Source organism: Protobothrops mucrosquamatus, unplaced genomic scaffold (assembly GCF_001527695.2).
Source record: "Protobothrops mucrosquamatus isolate PMUCROS unplaced genomic scaffold, P.Mucros_1.0 scaffold10, whole genome shotgun sequence".
Taxonomy (NCBI): Eukaryota; Metazoa; Chordata; class Lepidosauria; order Squamata; family Viperidae; genus Protobothrops; species Protobothrops mucrosquamatus.
In genome coordinates, this window is record NW_015386397.1 from 4,766,700 (window position 1) to 4,793,887 (window position 27,188).

Below are 27,188 nucleotides of genomic sequence, written 5' to 3' on the forward strand. Positions count from 1 at the left end.
CAATAAGATAACCACAGACTACCAGTGAACTTTAGAGATTATGAAAAGAGTGTGTGATTTGGAGGTGAGACATGAGTCTCATTCATTTAAAATTACTCACTGGACGTTAAAGGTTATCTAATACACACAAAGGCTACACAAGCTGAGAAAAATGCTTGAAAAACGATGGAGGAGAAATCTTTTTTAAAAGTCTTAGCAAGCAAAGTTGATGATGGATTATTATTATTTTTGTACACTGAAGCTTCCTTCCTCTGGTTGCTGGAGCTGCAGTTGCTAGGTTACTAAAGGGCCACTGAGTACCAAAATGCATTTGGATGATTGGTGATAGAACTTGCAATAGGAAAGAAGGACCAGAAGTTCCTATAAGTATGGATGAAGTTTGAGGGTTAGAGAGGAAGCTGAAAGAAAGACAAATCTTCTTTGGGTGATAAATGGGATAAAATGAGAAGGAGAAAAGATCAGGGAATTCAGCATTGAAACACTGGCCCAACTCATGCTATATCAAACCACTACAATGCAGACTAAGGTTTTTTAGATGGACGTTTTGCTTGTGAAGATTAGTTTGACCATGGAATCCCTCCCACAGGAGAAAAATAATTTTAAAATGTGATTTTGGAGAGCTTAGGAACAGAAAAGAAATTGGCAAAGTTCATATAACTGATTAGATTCACAAGGCATACTTAATTTCGATACTAAATTCAACCATTATATATATAAATGGTTATATATAAAATAGTATACATAAAAAAGTAAATAGGCTGGTTTTACTTAAACAAATCACAAAAAATAGCCAAATTAAAATTAATAAAGCTTCATGTGTTGTTCAAATTCAGTCACTGTTTACAAGCTCAATTCACTACATAGTACACAGTGTAACCATGATATTTTAAAACTCTATCTTTCCTCTTTGCACTTAAGTGAAGGTTTTTAGTCAAGAATCAGTCTTAACATACATATTTGTTATTATCATTTTTACTTTGGTCGTCTGTGCTGGCAAACATTTGTCTGTGACTTTCTGTAGTCTTTGAAAAACAGCGAAGTTGGGGAAGGTTAATCCAGAACATACTAATTTGGATTAGGATCATTCTATTCTTGATTATTTTGTTAAATGTGCAATAAGGGCAGATTTTCTCCATTCTTTATGCTGTGCAATATTCTGGTTTGTACTTTCAATGGTAAATATAAACATTATATAGGATTTATTTATATATTTATATATTTTCAATTATTATTAAAAAAATTCTAAAATTTCTACAGCACTCTTTAAGACATTTCTTTTCTTTTTTTTTTTTTTTACTTTTATAACTCTGGTTTATGAAACAAGATTACGGATGAACAAGTGATTTCTTTTGCATATTAGATTAAGCCAAGTCTTGTTTAATTAAAGGTAGGGGGTTTTTTTGTATTTGCTCTCAATATGTAGTCTTTTAACTTATTTTGATCTGTTTTTAAGACAAGGACTAGGTTGAATCATTTGGGGAGAAATATTAGAAAACTGATGAAACAGAGGCTAACTTTAATCCAGAGGTTCAGGCCAGTTCAGGTCAAATTTATAGTCTGTTTCAGGTTCAGTTTGGTTTTTGTTATTTCATGCTCAGGTCACATAGTGTATCTGTGCAAAAGTCAAGCTGAACCTAACACACACATATATAAAATATTTAGAATTTCTCTCCCCATACAGTGACTTTTTCAACTTCTCAATGTAGTGTAACATCCTGGTACTTTCTAATAGTCTACTGTCCAAAGAATGAGGTTTGATTCTGATTATCTTTTTGAGTTCAGTCAAAGTCAGTTAGATGCTGCTTCTATGTCAGAAGCATCATTATTACAATTTTATGTGTCTTAATTATTTAAAGACAATGGTTATTTATCCCATCAAAGTAGCAATGTCCAGATAACCATATTATTACAAATATTATGGTTGTGAATGCTCAGAATTTATATTTTTTCTCCATTTTAGTTTTAATTGAATTGTCATAGCATTGTTGTTGAATTCACCTAAATCTGGAAAAAGATTCTTCAGATCACAGTCCTTCAGATCACAGAATAGGGAAGGGAATAAAGGGGCAATTCAATCTTATCTCATGTTGCAAAGCATTAATTCAATTTCCTTCTTCCCATAAACCATCCATAGCAATAAAACATAGCAATATTTTGTCATGAATATTTGTCTATGCAGAATATTACTTATATCTCCCTTCTAAAATCAATTTATGAAGCACAGACAGAGCCGCATCTATTCTTAAAATACAAACGCTTGTGGTAGATTTGAAGAACACCTTCTCCTTCACCCCTCTCCAAGGGCCCTCTGACTCAAAGTTCTCCAATGAAACTGATTGGAAGTAGACTTAAGATAAGATTTAAAAAAGCAATCCTTCATACAACATACTATTACTTATGGAACTTACTGTCATAGGATGTGGTGGACCATATGTATTTAAAAGGATGTTTGTCATGGTCATGGAGAGGAAAAGGTTCATTAAGGTTATCTGCACACTACGCGGCAAGAGTAGTCTACTTCTGAAGTATTTATTAGAGCAGTATGCAGAAGTTTTGAGTTTCATAGAATTCAAAATAGAATTTCTTGAATTCCGATGTCTTACATTGTTTGGATGTGAATATACAGTATACAAATTTCTTCTACAAAAAGCAAAGGAAAAGCAAAGCTTTGACTTGCATATGTTTATCCTTTAGGCATGTCTAAGGCAATGACCAACATTGGCTTCTGACTGTTCAAGTACTCTAAATCTGAGCACACAGAAACCTAACCTGCTGAAAAGTGTTTGCTTTACAAAGTAGATCAGCTTGCTGCTATGTGTTGAGCCCAGGAAACAAAGAAAGCATTAGGAAGAGAATAACACTGGGTCCTCTCTAATTTCCTGGACTGTATAAGGGAAGGAAGGGAAAATATAGTCAGGTTTGCAAGCTTCTATTGCTATTGTGAATCTCAATAAAGTGTAGTTTTAATCATCTTGAGGATTCTGCTTCCTAGTCAGATCTATCTCAAAGGCATCACCAATAACATAAATTCTTCTCTGTCATAACCTAGAAAAAATGCAGAGTCATCCTGGAAATGAATCTTGACTTATTTCTATGCTCCAGATTGCATGTGCAATTAACATAATAAAATATTTTCCATATTAGAGTGTATATTTTTAAAACTAAAATGAAATCTCCTCTGAACATATCAGGGAAAAGACCAGGCTGTAACCCTTCTCTTGGAACAGACTGTTATCCACATGCAGGCAGTCTTTTGAATGAATTATTGTTTAAAATTACAAAAAGTGAGATCTCACTTGTAGTTTGACATGGTGTTATATAGTTTTACCCATTTGAATTCTCAGTGAGAATGTAGCCTTTTATGCAGTGTTATAGCTTTGAGATCACAAAAAAGAGACTAGTGTTTATTTTCTCCCAATTGATATTTATTTCTAATTGGAAGCATGTACCTTTTCCTAAAGTAGTCATTACAAATCAGGTCTGAAAAACAAGCTGCCAATAATTAGAAGAGTGTTACTTATGTGGTTCAGCATTTGTATCAGAATTCAGCATAAACTGAGAATCTAGCTCTGACCTCAGTAGCAAAACTCATGCTTTTCAAGTAGAAGAGACAGGATCCAGTTTTTAGAGATAGTCCTCAACTTATGCCCACAATTGAGCCCAAAATTTATGTTGCTAAGTTAGAAATTTGTTAAGCGAATTTTGCCCCATTTTACAAATACGACCCAGTTGTCAATCACTGCAATGTAAATGTAAATCACGTGACCATAGGGATGCTGCAATGGTCATAAGTGTGAAAAATGGTCATAAGTCACTTTTTTCAATGCTGTTGGAACTTTGAACAGTCGCTAAATGAAATGTTGTAAGTTGAGGACTACCGTTATAAAGTAGCGAGTGATGGAAAAGCATATACAGTATTAAGCAGCCTGAGTGGACTTTATCTATCTGTCTCTTGTGTTTAAAAAATTAAAATGAGATTCAGATTAGAATAGAACACAATAATTTGTTTTGCTTCAGGCCTAAAAATATCTAACACCAGTGGGGAATATCTGTAGCTCAAGTGTCGGGTGAGGGTGAAAGTTTGTTTTCCAAGCTTGTGGGTTGGTTTCCGGAGGTTTTGGAACCAGGCTAGGTAACATCTTCAGTGGCGTTCAGGGGACGTCTTTGTCAGTGCTCTTCTGTGCAGCTGATTTGGATTCTGAGGGGTTTGTAGGCTGGCCGTAGGTCAATGTTGATGGAATTGCTTGTGGAGGGCCAGACTTCGAACGCCCGAGCGTGGCGGGTGGTAGCGTGGCCGATGATTTTAGAGTTGCTCCAATCAAACAAGCAATTCCATCAACATCCACCATTCCATCCACAAGCAATTCCATCAACAGACACATTAACCTACAACCAGCTTATGAACCTCTCAGAATCCAAATCAACCTCACAGCCAGCTAGAGACAGCACCGACCCTCAACCAACCCACGCAAGCCCCTCCTCCCTCCCACCAGCAGTTCACCTTCTAATGACCTTGACCCGAAGTAACCTCCCCATCACAAAATCCATCACAAGCCTCTCTCTGATGACTCACACCTGACCCATCACAAGACCCTCACTTGACACACTCACACCTGAAGCCCTTGTAAACAGAAGAGCATTTACACAGGCATCCCCTAAATGCCACTGAAGATGTTACCTAGCCTGGTAACAAAACATTCAGATATAACTCACAAGCTCAGAGAATGAACCTTCACCCTCATATCTAACACCACTTCAAGGAAATCATTCTTTTCCTTTCTGCAAACTGAGCAAAGCTGGTTTGGAGGTAAACCATGATTTGCATCTTAACACAACTTTATTTATTGATTTAAAACATTTGTATAGTCACCCATCTTATGCCGAATTCTAGACAGCTTCCAATCAACAGTTAGAACAACTGTAAAATCAGGATAACATATAAATCAATTAAAACCATAAACATTAAAAATGTGACACCAAAGTTAAACTTCCAACATCTGTATTATATCCTATCATCCACCTAACCCTATCCCAATGCTTGGGGGGGGGAGAGAGAATTGAGTCTTAAGTGCTTTTCAGCGGGCTAAGAGAATAGTGGTCTGCCAAACTTCAAGTGGAAGGGTGTTCCACAGGGCAGAAGGTGCCACAGAAAAGGAATCTTTCCTAGATCCCACATTTAAGGGAAAAGATCAGGAGCATGCCCACTGATCTGATAGGATGTGTAGATGTCCTTAAGGAGAGGCAGTCCTGCAGATAACATGGCTCTATGCCACATAGGGCTTTAAGGTAGTAACTGTGATGGAAGATAGTGAGGAGATGGGCCCCCAGGTGGGTAGGGTCCATTCCAGAACAATAAGAGGCAACTCAGTCCAGATGTTAGATATGAAAGGAACAGGATGAAGACAGCCCCTCCCTAATAGTTCACAGACATTATTGTAGATGCAGATAGTCTTCCGTCTGGCAAGATTTATATCAGACCCCAAATCACGAATAACATATAATATTCTTTCCAAGTTGGGTTTTTTATTGTTTCACATCTATAGACAAAATCATCCCCTCCTGTAAACAGACATTAATCACTGCTTGAACCCAATCACATGGTTCCTCCTGGGAGGTCTTAATCAACCGGGAGGGACATGAGTCTGAAACATAGGTAGCCAAATTCATAGCCTCAAGGACCTGTCCTCAAGACCAACTGATTTGAAATCCTCTTAGATAAAAAGGCTCAGGCTTATCTCCATCAACTCCAAAGGATCTGCCTAGCCAGAGTCCAACTCTGAGTGAACTCAAGCAAAGAGTATTCCTCATAGTGATCCTGCAAAGACTGTCCAGGCTCCTCCTTACCCAGGATGAACTGGTTCACCCAAAACAGAGATGCCAGCTGGCTGCCTGCATTATGCATTGAGAAGTAATTACACTGCTCTTGTTACCACAACTAAGTCCTAATATAGTCTCTAACCTTTGTTTGATCAGCCTTGCTCTTTTCCTCAAGTGTGGTCTAAGCATCTCTTATGTTGCTTCATTTTTTAGTCTCTTGGTAAACAATAGAGCTCTACAGTATAAGCGCCACATACAGAGTATCTACACATTAGTGATTCAGTCCATGGTCCCCATCACCTGTTCATTCCAAACTGTGACACAAGCCTCTGCTGAACCATGTAACAGAGTTTCAGGAAAAATCCCAAGCTCCTTCTGAAACCACACTGGTCCACTGCTTGGGGCAGGACAATCAAATAGGCTCCACCACCCAGCGGTGTGTGGTAACTGTGGAGAACTCCAAGGCCAAGACAGAATGGTCCATCCATGCAAATGGACTGATGATAATGTCCCCCAAATCCAGATCACCATACTACTGCATGGAGACTAACGGCAGATCTAAAGTGTGACCCCTTTTGAGAATAGGGCCATGAATAAGTTGGGCCAAATCCATGACTGCTATGACAAACATGAAATATTTCACACCTCGGGCCCCCAGACCATGAACCTGGAAAACTCCACTGCCAATGTAGACAAGAGTCCAGTAGCATGAGGAGGGATGCTGCTGCACTACGAGGAGGAAGCAATCCCCAACAGCCCAACCTCACAAATAGGGCCTTATACCTGGTGATGTCCATGTCAGGGCCTCTAGTGACTACTGGAGGCTCACAAAAGACAACAGCCACCTTGCCCAGGAGTCACAGTCAGTGCCACACCTGAAATTTGAGGCAGATTTCAGAGTGCGCCCCTCCATGCCCAATCAAGTTTCAGTGATAAAGGCCAAGTCAGTATTCTCATCCATGATGAAGTTGTGGATGACAGAAATTTTATTCCATACTAATCTGGTATTCAACAACAGCAGACTTCAGAGAAACTAAAACTCTGAAAACCAGTTCATGGAACTGAGCAGAGGAGGCCAGAATGATGGTATCAGTCAGTCTTAAGCACTGATGCTGTCTTGCCCGAGAGCAGCCTGCCTCACCATATTTCTCCACAGCCATTATCACTGCAATACCTTCTCCTGTCCTCTCTTCTCTTTTACCCATTTCTCATTACTTTACTTTTACTACTTTACTTTTTAATCTACTTTTATTTATTTTAATTGACTATTGTTCTGTTATCTTTATTTTTTATTATTGATCATTGTCTTGAGTGCCATTTGCGGGGAGAAAGAAAGCAGATAGATTTAATAAATATGTGATTTTCTTCAAACTGTTTACAGTTTTTGTGCATTCTTAGGTTGCAAGTAATATGCAAGAGATTTGGGTATCTTCTATAAGAGGCTGCCATGGTATGGAGAAAAATGGGAAAAGGGGAAAAAAAGACTAATTTCCACATGTCATGATCTTTGCTAATGAGAGTGAGACAGATCTCATGCAGAAAGTAAGATAAAGGAAAATTTAGAATTTTATTTAATTTAGAAATTTGGGTGCATACAAAGACCAGATTGCCCCTCCATTCCTTAACGAGTTGCATGGCCATTAAAATCTTAACGAGTTGCATGGCATTTTAAATCTGCCCATCATCTTGGTATTTCTGCAAAATAAAATCCCAATATATAAATCCACTATCTATTTACTCTACCGCAAAATGAGAATAACATCATTCAGAATTGTTATGAATTATAGGTTTAGTTCACATAAAAATCAATCTCTCAAATCTGAATTAACAAAGCACCACATCTATGTGCCCATAATATGCCATGTCCAAACATATGAATACTGTTAAGGCTTAACATGATGCCATAATTCATACACACTAAGCCAGTATCTGGGTTTTTGCAATACAATGGACCAGAAATGATACAACTCAGTTTTAATCTACTCTAGCATTTTGTGTGACCTGACACACAGTCTCTCAATTCTTGCTTATTTTTTTTTACAAATAGCAATGGCAAATAACATCTATGTGTCTGGGCAGGATATTTTTCTAAAGTTAAAAAAAATCCTCTATTTTCAATTCAAGGCATGAATTTATAATGTGACAAATTCCTAGTCCTGCTCCTGTCTTTAGTTCTTAGACAGATGTATTGTACCCAACAATACTATTAGCAAAAGCCTAGATTTCTGCTTTTTTTAAAGTGAAGTAGCAAATACTTCTAACTAGGAAAAAAGGAATTTCCTTTTCCAAACTATGTGTGCAATGTGTGAGTCATTGCTAAGAATGTTCATTCATCCACTGAAAGCCAAGAAAAGGTCTTAAAATAGCCTGTGACAATAAGATATTTATACCTCAGATTCTAGAAGTGTTACAAGCTTGATCTTTTTTCAAAAACCAAAAGCTGAGAGTGTGGGAATTGTGGTTTACTTGAGGAATGATTCTTACTCTTGTAGAAGCTTACATTTTTTTGTTCTGTCTCACTGGCTTAGGCTGACATCCTGCATTTAGCAAAAGGTGGTTTCTTTGGTTCTATTTTAAAATATTGCATGCATTCTGATATTATAGTTTGCTTGCAAGAAGTCCCTCTGTGAGGGAAAAGGGTGGTTTCTAAATTTGATAAATAAAATAAAAATAAAAATAAAAATAGGGTTTTGAATTGTTGTTACGCAAGCCCAATCATCACCCATATTTAAAGTAGTTGGGGCAGGAATCATAGATTACTACTGATGTGTAAAAGAAAATAATAATGTAAAACTGTTTTGAAATGAAATTCACTCTCCCTTCAATAAAGAATTTGGGGGACGATAATATTTTGCATCTAGAATAATGAGCATTTCCATCCTTTGGGAGACCAGTAAGTGGTTATCAAAAGCTCTTGTAGACCACCATGAAATGTTAAGGGTGAGCAATATAGTGCCCTTGGTATCCATCTCATATGAATACATGCAATATATAATATATCTGCAAGCATCTAAAATTTAATGGAAATTAATTTTACTTTTTCTTCTTTAAAATGATAGAAATCTTATACTACCAAATCTTTTGAGATGTTGGTATTCTCAGTTGAACTCTCATTTTTGTGAAATATTGAGTGGATCAGCTGCAATACTCTTGTAGATTGCGAGTTATCCACCAACTACTGTTGGGAACTGTTAACATTTAATATTTAAACCAAAACTGTCAAACCCATTATTCACTAATTTGAAACCAGAAAATGATCCATAGGCATTTATCAACAAATTAGGTACTATAGTTGCACCTTTGTATTTTCAATGAGGCAGTCATTTGGACCATGCACCTCTCTGTCTTTCTTTTCCATAAATGCAATAAATCTGTTCCCATTTATTCTTTTTCTCCATGGTTTCATTATTCTACTGACTCTTCCAGCAATGAGCCATACCAACTTTGATAAGATTGTGTGGTTTTAGAAGAATTGGGTAGCAAATGAATGCACAGTCCTTTGCGTGCAATATTTACAGAGTCCTTGCTGGATGAAATAAACAAATACAAATCAGGGATCAGCCATGTGCAACTGAACTAATATTACCGGACTGAAACTTCTGTTATCCCTCATCATTGGTCAGGTTAGTTAGGACAGACGGAGTTGGAGTTCAATAACATCTGGAAGGCTGAACCTTTCCCATACCTGCTTGAATAAACTGAATTAGTATATAATAACTTCTTGCTCTCTTCTGTCTATCCTGCTATCCCATTACTCTGCATGGCTGTCTTCCAGGGCTGTAATCATTTGTAAACAGTTGGGAAAGTTGTACATCTATTTGTAATATCTAATTCTCTTAGCTCCCACAGCTTCAGTTCTGCACTTGCAGATGGTGAAACAGGTTCCAAGACCACTTAATGCTTATAAAGTTGGCAGCAAATGTAAGTAATGCAACAAATGTCAAGGTGCATATTAACAGCCAAGGTGGATCAAGTTTATTGATCTGGAGCAGAACATTTTACTTATACCATTTCCTGGAGAGTAGGTGTGTATGTACTGTATGTGTATGAATGTGTGTCTTTATATGTATCCATTTGTGCATGCATGTTTGTGTTTATGTACATGTCTGCATGTAAACATCTACACACACACACACACACACACACACACCACAGTTTGCTGCCTTTCACCTAAAATTAACTGCCTGAAGCAGCCAGCTAGCTCTGCCCAATAATAGGGCCAGCCAAACATGTCTGGGGAATTAAGAGCTGCCTATTAAAAATAAGAAATCTGGCGCAAGAAAGAGGGCTAAGGAAGCCGAGTTTTCAATTTGCCCATTCCCTCATGGACATACCTGCCTATACACACATAAAATACAGAGAAAAGATGGGTAAGCGCATGCATTTGTTTAAAATAAAAGCATGGAGGGGAAAAATTGGAAGTACTGACCTTAAAGCTCCAGTAGTTGGGTTGCTAACAAAAAAAGAACAAAAAACAGAACAACAAAAAAATACCATTAAGATTCTGTTTTGAGAAAACAGTCGACTTTAAACAGTGTGATAAGTGATCATGTTTAATTGGTTGTTTAAAGTCCCCTCCCAATGGTTTTTTTTTTAAAACAAAAGTCATGAATTCCCTAAAATGAATTGAAATGGTCAGTGGGTATCACATAGGAAGGCTTCAGTCAGGTAGATATAGTGATATAGATGTGAAATTTTACTGCAAGAATAAATAAAAGAGCAAAGAGTTCAAGATCCTATAGGGAATTCAGTCTGCAAACTAACACATAAAGTACTTCATCCTAAAAGAAGTTTCCCCATCTAGAAACTATGATTAAATTAGTAACAATATTTTACTACTTAAAATAAAGGAAAGCAATGTCAGTATCACACATTGATTTCTACCTTGAAATCTGATGATAAAGAATATTTTAAGTTATGACTAAACATACTAAATCATAGAGGAAAAAATGCCTCTCTGTAAAATAGGTTTTACAAACTGGTTCCTTGCCAGAAATGGGTTTACTTTATTTTAAAATAATTCCAGTTATTATTTTTTAATTGCAAACAATAAGAACACATGATAGATTACACAGCAATGTAAAGAGAGAGGATAGTCCAGCTATCATTTAACATTTACCTTTCCCACTGATTATTAAAGAATAATTCATCATGTACTCAAATAGTCTCCAAATAAAGCTATAAATGCTGCTTAATTTGGGCTAGGTTTTGCTCATGACATATACCTTATTTTCTTAAGGTGGAAGTTATATTACTGATTAATAGACCTATAACCTGGAAAAATTATGCAATTTCATTTTATATGCAATCAAAACAGCAATGGAGAAGCTCAAATGAATATGCCATAAGGGAAGCTGAGCCATACTGAGAAGTGAAAGACACAGAAACTATGCTTAATAATGTACATTGTTCCATCTATGAAAAAAGATGCCATCTTTTTTTCTTTACACTGAGACTATGAGCAAAATGAAATTTAACTACCTTTGGTTATTAATGCAATACGACAGTATCTTCAGAAATATTCTTAATTTAGTGTGTAAATTGAATAAAATATCTTATTTCTTTCTTCTCCAATGGACATGCACTTAAAGCATTTCATAAACAAAATTATGAGTTCATATCCCCAAATCTAAACATTGGCAGAAGTAGAAACAAAATACCGAATAAAGAGCCACAAATGATTAACACACTGAAATGCTGCATTGCCAGCATTAGAATATAGGATAATTGATTGCTATTTAAAATGTCATAAATTTTAGGAAAAACTCATTTCTAGTTTTCTCATTTTCTAGTCTTGAAAAAAAAAATCGAACTTAAACTATGAACTGGCAGAAGCCCAGATCAGTACATCTTGTGAACTTAAATGTTTTCTGGTTTGTGGTGCTGGTTCCTAATTAAATATTTCTTTATGAACCCACAGATCTGGAACACAGAACCACTGAAATGAAGGGAGGAAGATACCACAAGTTTTGATGACTTCATTACACCAATTCAATCAGACTCAAATCCTTCTTGGTCTTGAACTATATCTAATTAACTCAAAGGATATATGCTTCCTTATCTTCAGAAGATAACAGATACAGATTGAATTCCTACATTCATTTACTTTGCCACAAGTTCGTTTAGATCAGTAGAATGTATTTCTGAGGAATAAACATGTATTGGAATACGTGCTACTCATTAAAAGGAGAATTCTGTAGCAGAAAGATAGAAGAGGCCCCCTATGCATGATGGCATTAAAGCCCTCTTAAAATTCAGAATTAATTAATTCAGCACAACTTTGTTAAACAATGATTCATCATCCTGCATTTAGAGAGCAGCGTGTCAGAGGAAATGCTTAGTTAGAACTTCTCTTAGCACATTAGCTTTCCATGTGTAGCAAAGAGAGTTAATGACTTGGGACAGCTTTCATGCAATCCTTCATGATTCTGTAAAAGAGGAGCTGAACTTCCCACTGCTACTTACACATTACAACCATGTTTTGCCCTGCAGGACAAATATCTGCTTCACTGTACTGATGGAATTTTAATAAGAAAAACACTGTGCAGCTCTGCTGTCCTTATTCAATCTCCTTTTCCTCTCGACTATTAGCGTTTGAAAACAAAACATTTAGGAGATCCTGATCAACAATTTCCTTTATCATTCCCAATTCTTTCTGAAAACCAGGAAGTGAGGTAGTCCTACACTGAGCCCAATTGAAAAAGCAGATCTTTAGTACCAGGTAGTAAATATAAAGATTGCTGTACTGTGAAAAACTTAAATGAGAACTTATTTTGGCCCACAAGCTTTTATTCCTCATTCTTTTAGTCTTTGCTTTCTGCCATAGGGAACCTTCAGTGGAAGATAATTCTTTGCCTAAAAATGAGTCATTTGAGAAGATAATCATTTGTTTGCAGTCTATTGAGTGGAGAAGATTGTGTTCTGTGTGTACCATATTGCTCTACTGAAGAATCTAGCTGTCTTGCAAATCCAGGAAGAATGTATAGATCTCAATGTGCATTTCAATTGCAAAAATTAATGGAGGGCATGCTTGTTTCTGTCTTAAAGCAAAGTATTATTTGAAGCAAGCTACGGGTTTTGTTATAAATATAAAAATAGTGGGGAAACAGAATAATTAATTGTGGTTCAAGGATATTTCTTAGGCTAGGCTTAACATGCTTACTATCTGCTTCTTGGCAATATTTTCAACTTTTCCATTAAGTTTATTTCCCAAAGCTGTCTACCATACTGCATACCCTTCAGTGCAGCTATTGGCACAGGAAATCAATTGTATTGCAGCAGGCTGAGATGGTGTTGACATCAGCAGATTTTCTTCTTGTTTTAGAGAAAAACAGGAAGAAGAACCACAATTAATTACATTCTGTTTGTACTGGAGGATCAGAGGAAGATAAGAATAAATGATAGACTTATTAATACCAATAAAAACAGGAGAAATAATGCAGAAAGAATATGAAGAATAGCAAAGGCTAAGGAATAGATTATATCAAGGAATAAGACATACCAGCATGACTATGAAAACTGCAGGTCAGGTGAAGGTTGATTTCTGAGCAGTGAAACAGGATTAAGGTTCCAAAACTAGTTTTCAGTGCAAACATTGAAAGTTCACAAAGATTAATGTGTTTTTTAATATATACAAAATATTTTTCATAAGCAAACAAATGAAATGTTTTCAGAACATTCTCCCTAGATAATTCATTTTATTCTTTCTTCCCCAACCATCTCTTTCCTAATCTTTCCCCCTCATGCAGTCATTATTCTGTGGCTAACATGCATGATCTTTATTGATATGATTTTGTTGGTTTTCCACACTGCAGTGTCCTGAGTGTACATCAGTACATTGCATATACTTCCTAGAGAATGGGATATAGATAACAATATGTTTGTTTGTGATCTCACTCCCACATTAGAGATTTTAGTTTGCATATATGGACTGAATGGAAAGCTAGGTCTTGAGAGTTGTTCCTACTTCTTAATTGAGCCAAACAGATGCTAGTAAAGATATTCCTCAATTTTGGAAAAAGATGAAAAATGCATGGTGCAACAGCAATAGAACTTAGACTTATATACTGCTCCAAAGTGCTTTGAAGACTCTCTAAGCAGTTTACAATGTCAGCATATTGCCCCCAACAATCTGGGTCCTCATTCTACCAACCTCAGAATGATGGAAGGCTAAGTCAGAGCTGATCAGAATCAAACTCTTAGCAATGGGCAAAATTAGCCTGCAATACTGCATTCCAATCACTGTGCCACAATGGTTCAAGTAAGACATGCATGTATGATAATTCCTTGCTTGTTTAATGTACTTATGGATAAGTAATACAATAGTAATATTTGAGATACGGCAACTAATTCTCACAAAATAAAAAAACAGCCTGAAACCAATGTCCATTATAAAAACACAAGAGAGCTATAAAAAGAAAAAGGGGGAAAGAAAGAAAAGAAAAGAAAAGAGGAAATGGAAGGGAAGGACTTAACATTGTGCAGGCAATAGAAAGAGGCACAAGAATTTAAACCTTGATTTTACTATAAATTGAGATTGCATATGAGACATAGCAGTCCCTGAAATTCTTTCAAACTGTCTTTATTGTTTTTTTTCACAATAAGTCTCTTTATCAGAAACACTTATTGGGCCTTTTTTAGTCCAGCTTTTTTGAAATAAGTCTGATATGAAGTAGATGTGAATAATATGTACTTTTGCATGCAGACAATGTTCCTGGCTGACAGTCTGAATGATGTGCAACATATGTTAAATACTGTATGATGCATATCCAAAAGCTTCAGTTGATGCAAAATGCAACTGCGCATGCAGTTCTTGGGGCCCCTAGTGCAGCCCATGTTACACTGCTGTTCTGTGAGCTGCACTGTTTCCCAGTTTGCTTCTGGATCCAATCCAAGGTGTAGGCTATCACCTATAAAGCCCTTCATGGCATGGATCCGGGTTATCTGAAGGACTGGCTCATCTCATTGGGATGAGTCTGCCCTACCCATACTGGCAGAAGAAACGTTCTGCAGACCGTGTCAATAAAGGATTTTCGGCTGACGGGGCCAGGAGAAGAGCTTTTTCTACCAGCCCTCTGGAACATCTTGGCCAGTCATGGGATGAGATCCACACTCATCTTTCTGACCTTCTGAAACAGCTTGAATACTTGGCTCTGCCAGCTGGCTTAGGACCCAAATGGCATCTTGGAGGTGGTTAATGGACCTCCTGCTCTCCATACGTATTTGCTCCTTTCCTTTCCATCAATTAATCAAATTTTATCTGAATTTTTAAACGCATGGTTCTTATTTATTGCTTTAACATTTTAATGTTAAATGCATGAATGTAAGCTGTTTAATGTTTTAATGTCTAAGCTGCCTAAAGTCATTTTGGCAAGATTAGCAGCATAGAAGTCTAATAATAAAATAAAGAAAGAAATGTTTCTTCCTATTTTATTATATGAAGTTTAGAATGTCAGAAAAACAGAAAAATACTTTGAAAATAGTGAGAATTGTTTACTTAAGAAGTGTCCATGGTCGAACAAAAAGGTAATGAAAAATGAATGGGTTCTGAATGAATCTGGAATAAATAGAAAAATGAGTGACTGATACAAAAGAGGTGCACTGAGATGGGTTGTTATAAAACAAATATATGAAGGAAGAATAACTGAATTAAAATTGTGGTTTGATGGAGCTGATGAAAAAGAGAGCTAAGAAGTTTAAGGAACAAAAGGCTACATAGGAGGCTGTGTGTAAAACTTGGGGAATGAAAGATAGTTTGCAAACATAGAAAGTTACAGTATGAAGACTTAAAGTAAATGGTTTGAGTAAACTAGATTTAGTTCTTGTTCCTTCCTTCTGATTTTGCTTATCTTACTGGATTATTATGCGTTGCTTTGCATAATAATGCTTACCATGAAAGGAAAGAGTATAATCAATATGCATATGTGTCTGGATGTTATGTCAGTGTCTCTTTCTACCCACTAACAATGTATTTTCTATTTTGGAATGGTTGATGTAGTGCCATGTTTTTTGTTTCCCTTCTCTTACGGTATGTATTCTTCTGGTATTGAAATATTTTCTTCATATGTTTACAATAAGTTTCAGTTAAGAAATGATGAAAAAGAGTAACCATTTTATAAAAGGAAAAGACTGGTTCCTAGTATTATAAATAAAAGAACTTATCACATAGCAAAACCCATGTAAAGAAAGACATATATTTTTGCATAGAAAAAACTATGTATAGGAAAGATAAAATGGTCTTAAGAATACATCTGTTTTCACTCAAAATAAGGGGACATTTGTTTTAACTATAAATATGGGGCATCTGTTCTAATTCTAGATAATGAAACATTTATTTGTAATAAGCTAACACATTCCATTCAATTGATAATAATTGGCTAAATCTTTAAACTAAAAAAACTAAAGAAAGAGAACTGGAGGAGCAATCATTGCAGCTGCCACCCAACTGTATTTGGCAAACTTTTGTTCAATAAATATATTTCCTTTGACTTCCATTGATCTCTGGGTGTTTTATTAGATCCCCAGATTACATGAACCACAGGAAAAGAAGCAGTAACTATTTAAAGATGCATACCTGGAAATGAATTTAATATAAATTTATAAAAGAAAAGTTGCTGTGCCTTGTCAGACAAAGCAATATCCATCTAGCGGCCAAATACTGGAATCTCCTAAACCACTGGAGATTTTGCAATGGCTACTGAAAATACTGGAATGGCAAAGAACTTTAATCTGCCAAAGAACTTTAATTTAAGACTGACAATAAAGTCAACTTATTTTAGCCCCTACATTTGGGAATGAAAGTGGCTTATGTTATGAGAAAATTATGGGCTTGTGTGCGTGTGTATACATCATAATTTTAGCTGCTGCAGGATAAAGGGCTTTTCCACATGTTTCCAGTCAATAAGGTCCTGAGCTTTTTTTTTGTCAATTGAGCCTGCAGTACTTGCTGATGTCGTCAATCCATCTTGTTTTAGGTCTCTTTTGTGGACTCTTTTTATCAAGTGGGATCCATTCTATGACTGCCTTGATCCACCACCTGCCATCAGTTCGTCTTGCCATGTGACCACCCCATTTCCATTTCCATTCTTTTACTCTCTTGATGATATCGTATATTTTTGTTTGTTCTCTAATCCATGTGCAGGACTTTCTATCTTGTCTTGTGATGCCGAGCATGTATATTTCCATATTTAGGATAGTAGTTGGACTAAATTTTGAGACAATCTGTTCCAGATTTTGCAAACCTTACTTTTCAACTATAGCAGTAGGGTATGCAAATCTGGAGCAAGATTGTCTCAAAATTCAGTCCAACTACTATCCTAAATTATTCTCTTACTGCAAAAAGAAAAAAAAAACCCGTGGAGTTCTTTTCTCAGTTTCCTCTGGTTCTGCAGATGCTGATAGCTAGTTTTCTGAACGCTTGATTTGCTCATCAGTGTACTACAAGCTTCTCAAGTATCCATGATCAGTTCTTAAACTTGGGAGAAGAAGAAGAATGTGTATCTCAGCAAACCATATTCCAATTCAATAGCCCTCCAAAGTGAAAGCAGCTGCTAGGCCTTGATAAGACTGAATTGTCATGCAGCGGCACTACTTCCCACCCAAGCAGTCTCCCTAGTTTCCATTCAGTGACAGAGCTATGGGAACACATCCAGGAAGTAGCAAAGCTGATCAAATTTGAAGCTCAGCCATGACAACAAAGGCCAAACAGAAGAGGGTAGATGAAAAAAAGGACAAAAAATATATATGGTAAATTCAAATAGTATTCCCAGCTTTCCTCTAAAGGCAGAGAGCTGGAATAATTAAAACTGATTAATTATTCATTAAAATATAACATCCTTCCTTTTCAGCAACAGTATTACAAATAATAATAATATTACTTAAGCATTTCATATACAGGTAATTCTTGACTTATAACAGAAAAACAGAGTTGGAAGGGACCTTGGAGGTCTTCTAGTCCAACCCTCTGCTCAGGCAGGAAATCCTACACCATTTCAGACAAATGTTTGCCCAATTTCTTCTTAAAAACTTCCAGTGTTGGAGCATTCACAGCTTCTGGAGGCAGGTTGTTCTACTGATTAATTGTTCTAACTATCAGGAAATTTCTCCTTAGTTCTAGGTTGCTTCTTTCCTTGATTAACCACAATTATGACCACAATTGAGCCCCAAATTTCAGTTGTTAAGTGAGACAGGTGTTAAATGAATTTTGTCCAATTTTATGACTTTTCTTGCCACAGTTGTTAAGGTAATTACTGACAGCATTTTCATCTTCTGAAATACCTGAGATATTAGAACAAGTTGATAAGTTTTTTAAAACAAAAAAACTTTTTTGTTTTTTATTAGTTTTTATAGATATTTGTTATAGATTTATAGCATTTATTATCAGTAAATTCATTTGATATGCACATGTTAAGAAATTAGTGGAATAAAGAATTAGAAGTTGTCTAGTCAATAGAAGAGTGTCTTAACTTCTATAAGAAAGAGTGTCAATGAACCTCAAATTTTATTTAGAATATTATTTGTTTGATTTGATTCTCCCCACTTTTACTTTTCTCTCGACAAACTCTGTATCAAATATTATATCAAAATCTTCTTTTCTGTCTTCATGCTTTATGGATATGTCTAATATTATGTCCCATCTTACACAGGCATCTGTTTCTTATCAAAATAATAAAATGTGCCATTATTGTGACCTCATGACACATGTGCCCCTTTTTGTATATTCATCTCAACTTGGCACACAAGGGTATAGAAATTTGATGGTCAAATTCTTTATACCAGTGTACATTAAGGAATTAGGAGAAATTTGTGTCATAATACATGCCTTTCTTCTAAAGTGACAGATTTCAAACTTTATAAATTTTCCTCATAAAGGAATTACTTACCTGCTAATAGTTTTCACATTTTAAGTACCTTCCCCGATTTGCAATGTTTTTTTTTTTTTTTGAGATGTCATGAATAGAACAGCATAGTATTCGCCAAGGGTGGTCATTTTGTACACGGACAATTCATTAGTGAAACTAGGTACATAATAGTAGCATCCTCTGCCTAGTGCCAAATGTTGTCCATATCCCCCCTCTGACAAACAGGTTTTACTCAGTTCTTCTCTCTCTTTTTAAACTCTATAATGCTTATTCTTTATTGCTTTTGAAATCAAGTCAATATTTTTCTTTGGTTAATAAAAAAAAATCTTGATGCTATATAGCTTATCGGGTTGGTGGGTATATCAACCATTTAGTGGCAAATAGACTCGACTGGAATGGAAGCAGTTACAAGAACTATCCCAGCCCCAATAAAAATCACAAATTCCTGTCATGATGTTATGCTGCAAGTCAGTCATCTCTCAAATGTTGGTGCTTTCAGATGATACTGAAAAAAATCATGACCTTGCTGGTTTTGGCTTAACACTATTATGCGGATTTAATTAAGACTGTTGAGCAAAATGTATGCACAGAATTTTAACGGGAAAAGCACAATGTAAAGAAGATTATTGCTATCTGTTCTATTGTATCACAGAAAATGATTCAATGCAATCCCCTCTCCCCCCCCCAAAATGTAAATTAAAAGACCAAAGAGCAGCATTCTTAATAATTTCACTTCCAAAACTGTGACCATACAGTTCAGGAAAGAAAAAAAAAAAAGAAAGGTCTGATGGGAGGAAACATTGATGGTAATTGGATGTTGTGAAGCTGGTACCATGCCAATGCATAACCAGCTGGTGTTTACAGGGTGCCACAAGAGGATGTGATGGATGCCAACCTGCAGCCAACAATGCAGATGCCCTTTTTTCAGTCAAGCAGAATTGTTTTCTGGTGGGGCAGGAGTGCTGAAGATTTTGTTTGAAAGCTAAATCATCCATATACTTTTTTTTTCATGTGTAACTGTGCACAAGAGATAGTAAGGATCTTCCAAGCTGTTTCTCTCTTCTTTTCAAGTGAACTCATCCTATACTCAGTCTTCATCTAATGCTTTCCTGCCTCATCTCCTTTGCTTCCCTCCATCCTCACCCCGACCATTTCTCTCCACTAATCCTTTATAAGTGAATATTTTCTCTCCCCCCCATATGCTTCACCGTTTCTCTACCAAAAATCCCTATAGAGCAGTAATGTGGAAATTCACTATAGCACTCAGCATCCTAATATGAGGACATTGCTCTTAAAATGAATGTGGTTAGTAGAACAATGTTCTGAAGGAAAGTTAGAGGACTTTAGAAGGAGAAACAGTACCTGCTCTCTGGAACAGAGCCCCCTCCCCACCTAAGATTTGAATAGTTCCTACCCCATTGATGTTTCAAAGGGTTCCTCACCAAGGTCTTTTGAGAGGATGACTGGTGCTCCTTCCTTCCTTCCTTCCTTCCTTCCTTCCTTCCTTCCTTCCTTCCTTCCTTCCTTCCTCTCTTTGCCCAACCTCTCTTTACAACAAGCAAAGACAATGTTGCAAGTTGAGTTTCACCTAATGACCACGTTGATGTGCTTAACAACAAGAAGCAGCAAAAAAGACTGTAAACTCACAACTCACTTAACAGTTGCATCACTTAGCAATGGAAGTTCCAGTCCCAATTGTGATGGTAAATTGAGGATTATCTCTATCATCTCTTATCTGCCATATTAAAGGCAAAACACCATCCCATCATTTGCTGGGAAAAATTATTGTGGACATGCTATTGCAGTTATGTCCTGCTATGGGTTTCCCAAAGGCATTAGATTGGCTATTCTCAGAAATAAATGCTGGACCGCAGAGTCTTGGATCTCATCCAGAACAGCAATTTTTATATGTTTTAAGCTTTAAGACAAATTTCTCACTAAGGAATGCTTAATTAAAAAGGCCTTTGAAAGTGTTTTAAGTCTATAGAAAGAACTAGTCATGATTGAATGCTTTTTTGTAAAAAAAAAAAAAGTACTCTTTCTGATAGAAAAATACCATGTTAAAAAGAATGGCTTTGATTTATTTATCACTGTAAATTTATTAGTTTTCTAAGCAAAGTGATTTGGTTTAAGAAGGGGAAATAAATCCAATGCAATCAATCAATTTATCTGCATATAAAACAGAACATCATAGTAAACTGATTGTGAAAATAACTGGATTCCAAGCTGAAATCTTCTATGCTCAACTTCAAATGCTCCTTTCAAGTGTCAACTAAAACTCCACCAAGAAGAAACTTAATGTATCAGTTAGAATGTATTTAAAGTTTAGTCCTAGCTATGCTATGTTCTATTCTTTGCTAAGGAAGACTGTCAAGGTTTTTTTTTAATGCAATGGAGCATTTGAAAAATGTCACATATTAATTCTGCCATGCATCAATTACTAGTTATCATCCATTCTGCTCTCTCTATTATTTCTAAACCATTTCCCTGTACAGATGTGATGGTGTAACCCAGTTACAGATTTACTATCTCTGTGAGAATAAGTCTCCTGTAAAACACACTACTGATTTTAGTTCACTGATTACCCCACTGTCCGAGACAGTGCCCAATTATTGCATAAATTAATAGTAGTAGTTCTTGAGAGAACATCCAATTAACATTGTATAAGTAAACCACAAAACAATGTAATACATATATGCAAAATTGGAAATTGTAATCTTAATGAACAGTGGATAAGGCAAAGCTTACATCATTCCCAAAGAAAGGGTATGGGGGAAAAACAAAGATGGATTTTCTGGATTCTGGAATGTCCAAGGCAAAAATATTTCACATATACATCCTCCTGAAAATTTTATACTGAGGAGTGTTGCAGGAATGAACAGGTAGGCATGAATGACCAATTTCTTTCCTCAAGAAGCAGTCTTAAGAAAGACGTAAATCTTAACTTTTAAAAAAGCTTATCAGATTGCTACTCCAGTCTGAGTGCTAGATCCAACTTTATAATACGATATAAAACTAAGACTGCATTTTAACATTTGCAGATAATTTACCTTGCAAATAATGCAGTACTGAACAGAGAAGTGGAAATTTCTGGATTAAAAGATAAACCATATGTTCCTTTTCAGAATTCGTTTATGACTGCATTTACTTTTTTTAAAATAAAAATATGGCAAATAAGCTGAAGAAGTAAGTCTTGTCTCAGTTATGAAAAAGGAATTGCTTTTTAAAAAATACTGTTTAAAAATAAAGAAACAAAGCACAGTTGTAATAGGGGAAAAAAGCAGACCCCGACTAAAACTGAGCCAGATAGAGATTTCTCAGCTCTCTGAGCTATATTACTGAAGGTCTTTGGACCATTATGATTGTCAATAAATCCTGACCTGCCTCACATGGCTGTTGTAAAATTTAAAGGACATTGTGCCAATTTATACCAGGATTCCTTTGCAAATAGATGGGTTGCAAAAATAACCTCCTCCCCACAAACAATATTGGTTCAGTTTTTCATCCCAAAGGGTCCTGGTTCTTTTCTACAAATACCCTAAAGGAAATCTTTCTTCTCTCCCCTTAATTCCTTACCACCCTGACAATTCACTCTGACCTCTGGAGTCTTATGGTTGCTATGGCATAGCAACAATCCAAAGGCACATATAAACATTTCTCCTCTTTTTCTCCCCTCACTTCTCAGAGAGAGAGAGAGAGAGAGAGAGAGAGAGAGAGAGAGAGAGAGAGAGAGAGAGAGACTGCTATATCTCCACAGTGCCATACTTATTTCACTATGCACCAGTTACATCAAAAGAGCAATACAGTATTATCTTCTGTATTGGTCTGTGGGTGCACCTAGAGGGGTAGCCCAACGTCCCTTGTTGCCCTCAGTGCCTCAGAAAACATTTGCAGCCCCAGGGCATATTATGATATCCTTTGCTTTTAGGCAGAGCTTGATCAGTCTGGGGTGGGATGAGGGGGATAGTAGCCAGTTGAACTGTTTGGTGCAATGATTTAGAGGAGGCATAGAAAGAACAATTTTCCTTTCAAAATGATTGACTTCCCACCATCACCATAAAAGGACGCACAGAGGGGAAGAAGCTGTCTGTATTTTTCTTCTCTCCACAATACAAACAGTAAGACATGCAAGAGCTCATCTGTGGGTCCCGCTCCCCTCCCCCTCCCCCTCCTCCTCTCCCTCCCCGGCTCACTGACATTTCCCTGCATCCCCCTCCTGTTTTCATCCAGCAGCCTCCTTACCTGCCACAGGTTAGAACAAGCCAGGCCACCTTAAAGAACCTTCTGCCTCTGCCATCCTCAAGCCAATCCACTTCACACAATGGGAGGCTGCAGTATCTATAAATTCATCCGTCAGCAGCTCGGCTTTTTTCTTTCTGCACTCCCTTAGCTGCTGCTGGATACGGTTTTTTCTTGGGTATACAGAGGTGATGTAGAGAAGGGAAGATGCAAGCTTTCTTTGGGGAGGGGAGCGAAATCACCCATTGGAGAGGAAGTAATGCAGGTGCAGCTCCCCCCACCAACTCCATTACACACTTGCCATCATACTCCTTCACTCCTCCTCCCCTCCCTGACCTTAGCAATGCAAGCGAGCTTCCTCTCGCTTTCCTTATTAGGACACAGTCACCGTGGCAACCAGGACTCCACCTGTCTTTTGGAGGCGGGGATTATGCCGGCCGGGCTGGAGTAATGGCAGTAGCCTCCAGCCTTGGCTGCCACTAGGCTGAGATCTTTTATTTCTCATCATCAGACTTAGAGCTGCTTTGATATTTGAGTCAGACTGTTTATCCAACCCCAACTCAAGGTTATCCAGACGAGTAGATCTATAACTTCTAGTAATCTCAGCCAGCACAGCCCCTTGAGAAGTCTGAGAGCTTTCTGGGTTCTGGAATTCTCTGAGGGCTATTAGAGCCTTCTGCACATGTTTTTCTATGGATTCACAGCTCCTTTACAGAGCCCCTAGTTTTGATCAAACTAGGCATCTCCTCTCAATCTTGTCACTCTCTAGATGAGCTGGGAATACAGTTCCCAGAATTCCCAACCAGCATGCAACAAGCTGAACAATATTGCGCCAATAGCACTATCTGGAACTATAAATCCATAAGGTGATAACAAGGATTCCCCTAGACCCATAAACTGACAGCAAAGATTTCTCTAAGGTGAGAGCAAGGATTCCCCTAGCCCACAAATGTCCATTTGGTGGTCATCCAGATTTTTGCAGCCCAGCAATGGTTATGCCAAATATAGTTTAATGTGACATCTCATAAATAATATTTTGTATTCAGTTAACAGAAGTTATGGTTTATAATATGCTTGCATGAAAGGTACTAAAGCAGAAAGTGTTATAATACATCTCTGTTATCCAGACTTTGGGGTTTAGTGTATAGTGCAACTAGAAGCCAAAAGATGAGGATTTTAGTATAGGGGAATGACATACCAAGATCAGAAGGTGATACTAAGGCAACTTTTGTATTTGTGCTACACCTTAAGATTGAATTCACACATCACACAATTAACCATGGCTTGTTGGATAAACTATTGTTGGGTCCACACTATGTCAAAACAAAATTTATTATTCTGTAAAACCACATTAAGCCACACTTGTTTTAACATATTTTGGGTATTATATTTCTATGTCCCAAATAAATCTGACTCACAATAATTTTTCCCCTTCTGTTCAATCATGGCTGATTCTCAGAGAATTCTTGGAGAAATACCTGTAGTTTCCTTGGCTTTCTTGGTTTGCCATTGCCACCTTCCTTTCCGGAGAAAAAGTGATTGACCCACGGTCACCCAGATGGCTTTGTGCCTAAGGGGAAACTAGAACTCACAGTCCTCCAGTTTTTATCCTGATGCCTTAATCACTATACCAAACTGGCTTTCCACAATAATGTATTAGTGACCAGAATGTAATAAAATTTCAAAGACAAAGCAGTTAAATAAAACTGTAGGAACAACACAACACCTGGTCTAATAATTACATCTCAGAAGCCAATGAGGATATTGTGTGACCTTTAGAAAATAAAAGATTTTGCTTTGATGAGCTATTAGGATGATATTTGGATGGAAAATTATCTCCAATTTCCCTCCCCCCCCCCAAACTCTGGCATCCGAAAACTGCTAGAAAAACATGGCTTTGACTTCCCTGTTTAGGACAAACTTAACAGGCTATGCTAAATGGAGGAGATGGTCATAAATATGGCTGAGAACTAAATCATATAAGGGCTTTTTAGGTTGAAAATAGCATACTGAATTATACTTGGAAATCTATTGGAAGCCAAAGCAATACCTACACAACTAATGGTACATTCCTTTGTGGTTCTGACCTGCTAGCATGCTAGCTGCTGTGTTTTGTACTAATGGGAGTTTCCAAATACTCCAGAAAGATAGTTCCATTTAAAACATTTTACAAAAATCTAATTTACTGGTGATAACAACATGAATCATTGTTGCTAAGGCTTCCCAATCCATGTAATGCCACAACTAGTGCCATAATCCAATCAAAATTTGGTCAAGGCTCCCCTGGCTAGGGCTTCCATTTGGGAATACATTATGAATCCTGGAGAAGTCCCAAGAGTGACAAAAAGTGATGTCCTGTTCAGAATTATGACCAAGCCAAACAGATGGCTGGACAATTTCTGAACAAACAGCAACTCTGTCTTGGTTGGAGAACAGCCTGTTTCATTCCATCTAGATCCCTAAGACTCCACTGGTTCAAAATTTCCATAGCATCTCCAAGAAATATTACTAAGGCTATCAGATCTATGGATGAAAATCCAAAAGGTTACTGGATGGCAGCAAAGAGAAACAGGCAATTGCCACCTAGTGATCGTCTCAAATTGTGCAGCTGTAAGTTCTACATAGAATGCTAAGGCAAAACAAAACCATATTATACCTGGCCCATTGCTACATGTACATCAGCCATGATTTGTGCCAGCAATGGTTGACCACAATGTTGATTTTTACAAACCATTGTGATATGTTTGAAATAAAAGTGAATGTGTGAAACTTAGAAGAGGAAAATGGAAGCAGATGTGCAGTCTTTAGCCATAATTTTCCTGTTGTATTTTTGGAAGCTAGAACCACAGTTTGGATTCTATAGTATGGTGATTGCAAACCACAAGCAGGATATGTGGAGAATTTGCTATAATGCCACACACAATTTAGAAACCAAGGTTTGCAGAGTCATTTTAATGGTGATGGGGGGGAGAGACTCCATTGATTTTCAGCCAACATTCTCAACCTTTACAAGCTCAGTTTTATAAGCCCGGCTGTCAGACTGGCATCTGGCAAACATGACTGAAATGCTTTTTCACAAGCCAATTGTAGAATTTGTTACTAACTGGAAGCAAAATCCCAAGCATCCTTTCATTAAAATGTCTGTCCTGCATGAGGAAGGACAAGCCTTTATCTGCTACTTTGAAAGCAAAAAGTCCTTATTTACATCTACCATTTACATCTGGGCAACTTGGGAAATAGCCCAGCTTGAGAGCTCTGGAATTACTCTATGGGTCCATACAGAGCATTTAGCATTACACTTTATTTTGGCTGAGCATATTATAAGAATCAATGTGAGTAGCGGTGAAGATGTTGATCTCAGACAAGGGACACCAATGCTCAAGTCCATTCTCAGTCATGGAAACTCTCTGGGTGACTTTTGGACACTATTCTCTATCCACCTCTATTGTCTGTCTATGTTGTGGGGTTAAATTGAAAGGACATTTTTATATAAGCTACCTGGAGCTCTTGAAGGAAAATGGGATATAAAATAAATAAAACCCAACTACTTTTTATCATAGCAAATATTACTGAGCAAACTGGGAATGTTGGTCCAATTCACATGTGTGTGCATGGTTAATTGTGTGCCAGGAGTTGCTTTGCTGCCTTAAGAAAAAAACAGCTATCAAAGCAATGATTGGAATTTGTTTGTGAAGCACCTTGAGTCTCATAAAATGCCAAGATCTATTTCATACATATGTATGTACTGATTTTTGTCTGCCACTTTTAATACAGAATCATCAAATAGTGAAGATTTTAGTGCATTTGTGGGTTACCAGATTTTGCTGAACTCTTAATTTTTACAAGCCCCGCCACTATCACCATAGAGGAGTTAAGCATCTGGAGGGCTCTAGACTGCCCATGCCTGCCTGCTTCAATATGATCAGATGCAAAACAATAAAAGGATTTGCACTTTTTATTAATAGCAACAGGAATTTCACCAACTGTGAAATGACATGTAGGGCTGAGGAAAGCTGAATCTGCTGAAAATTGTCTTTCTGCATTTAGAGCCGTTTACGTCTACATTTGATTTTCATAACACAAATTTATGAAGCTGCCTTATACTGAATTAGACTGCTGGCCACCTACTTCCCAAAATTTTAAGTGGAAATCTTTTCTAGCTTTTACCAGGCTTCTTTTAAGCAAGGGATTGAACTCCATAATATATACAGAGTTTTCTAGTTGACCAACTGTTGGAGAGTGACATGTTCATATTCCTGCACAACTAATGAT

At 37.0% G+C, this 27,188-nt stretch overlaps 1 protein-coding gene across 1 annotated transcript in view; it reads right to left on the reverse strand.

Moving 5' to 3' along the window:
• The window catches only part of SRCIN1 (SRC kinase signaling inhibitor 1), a 146,457-nt gene that overhangs the window by 91,603 nt on the left and 27,666 nt on the right, over positions 1-27,188 (reverse strand). Inside the window, exon 2 of the mRNA XM_015810452.1 lies at positions 10,247-10,270. Coding sequence (XP_015665938.1) covers positions 10,247-10,270 — 24 coding nt within the window. The remainder of the gene's footprint in view (positions 1-10,246; positions 10,271-27,188) is intronic.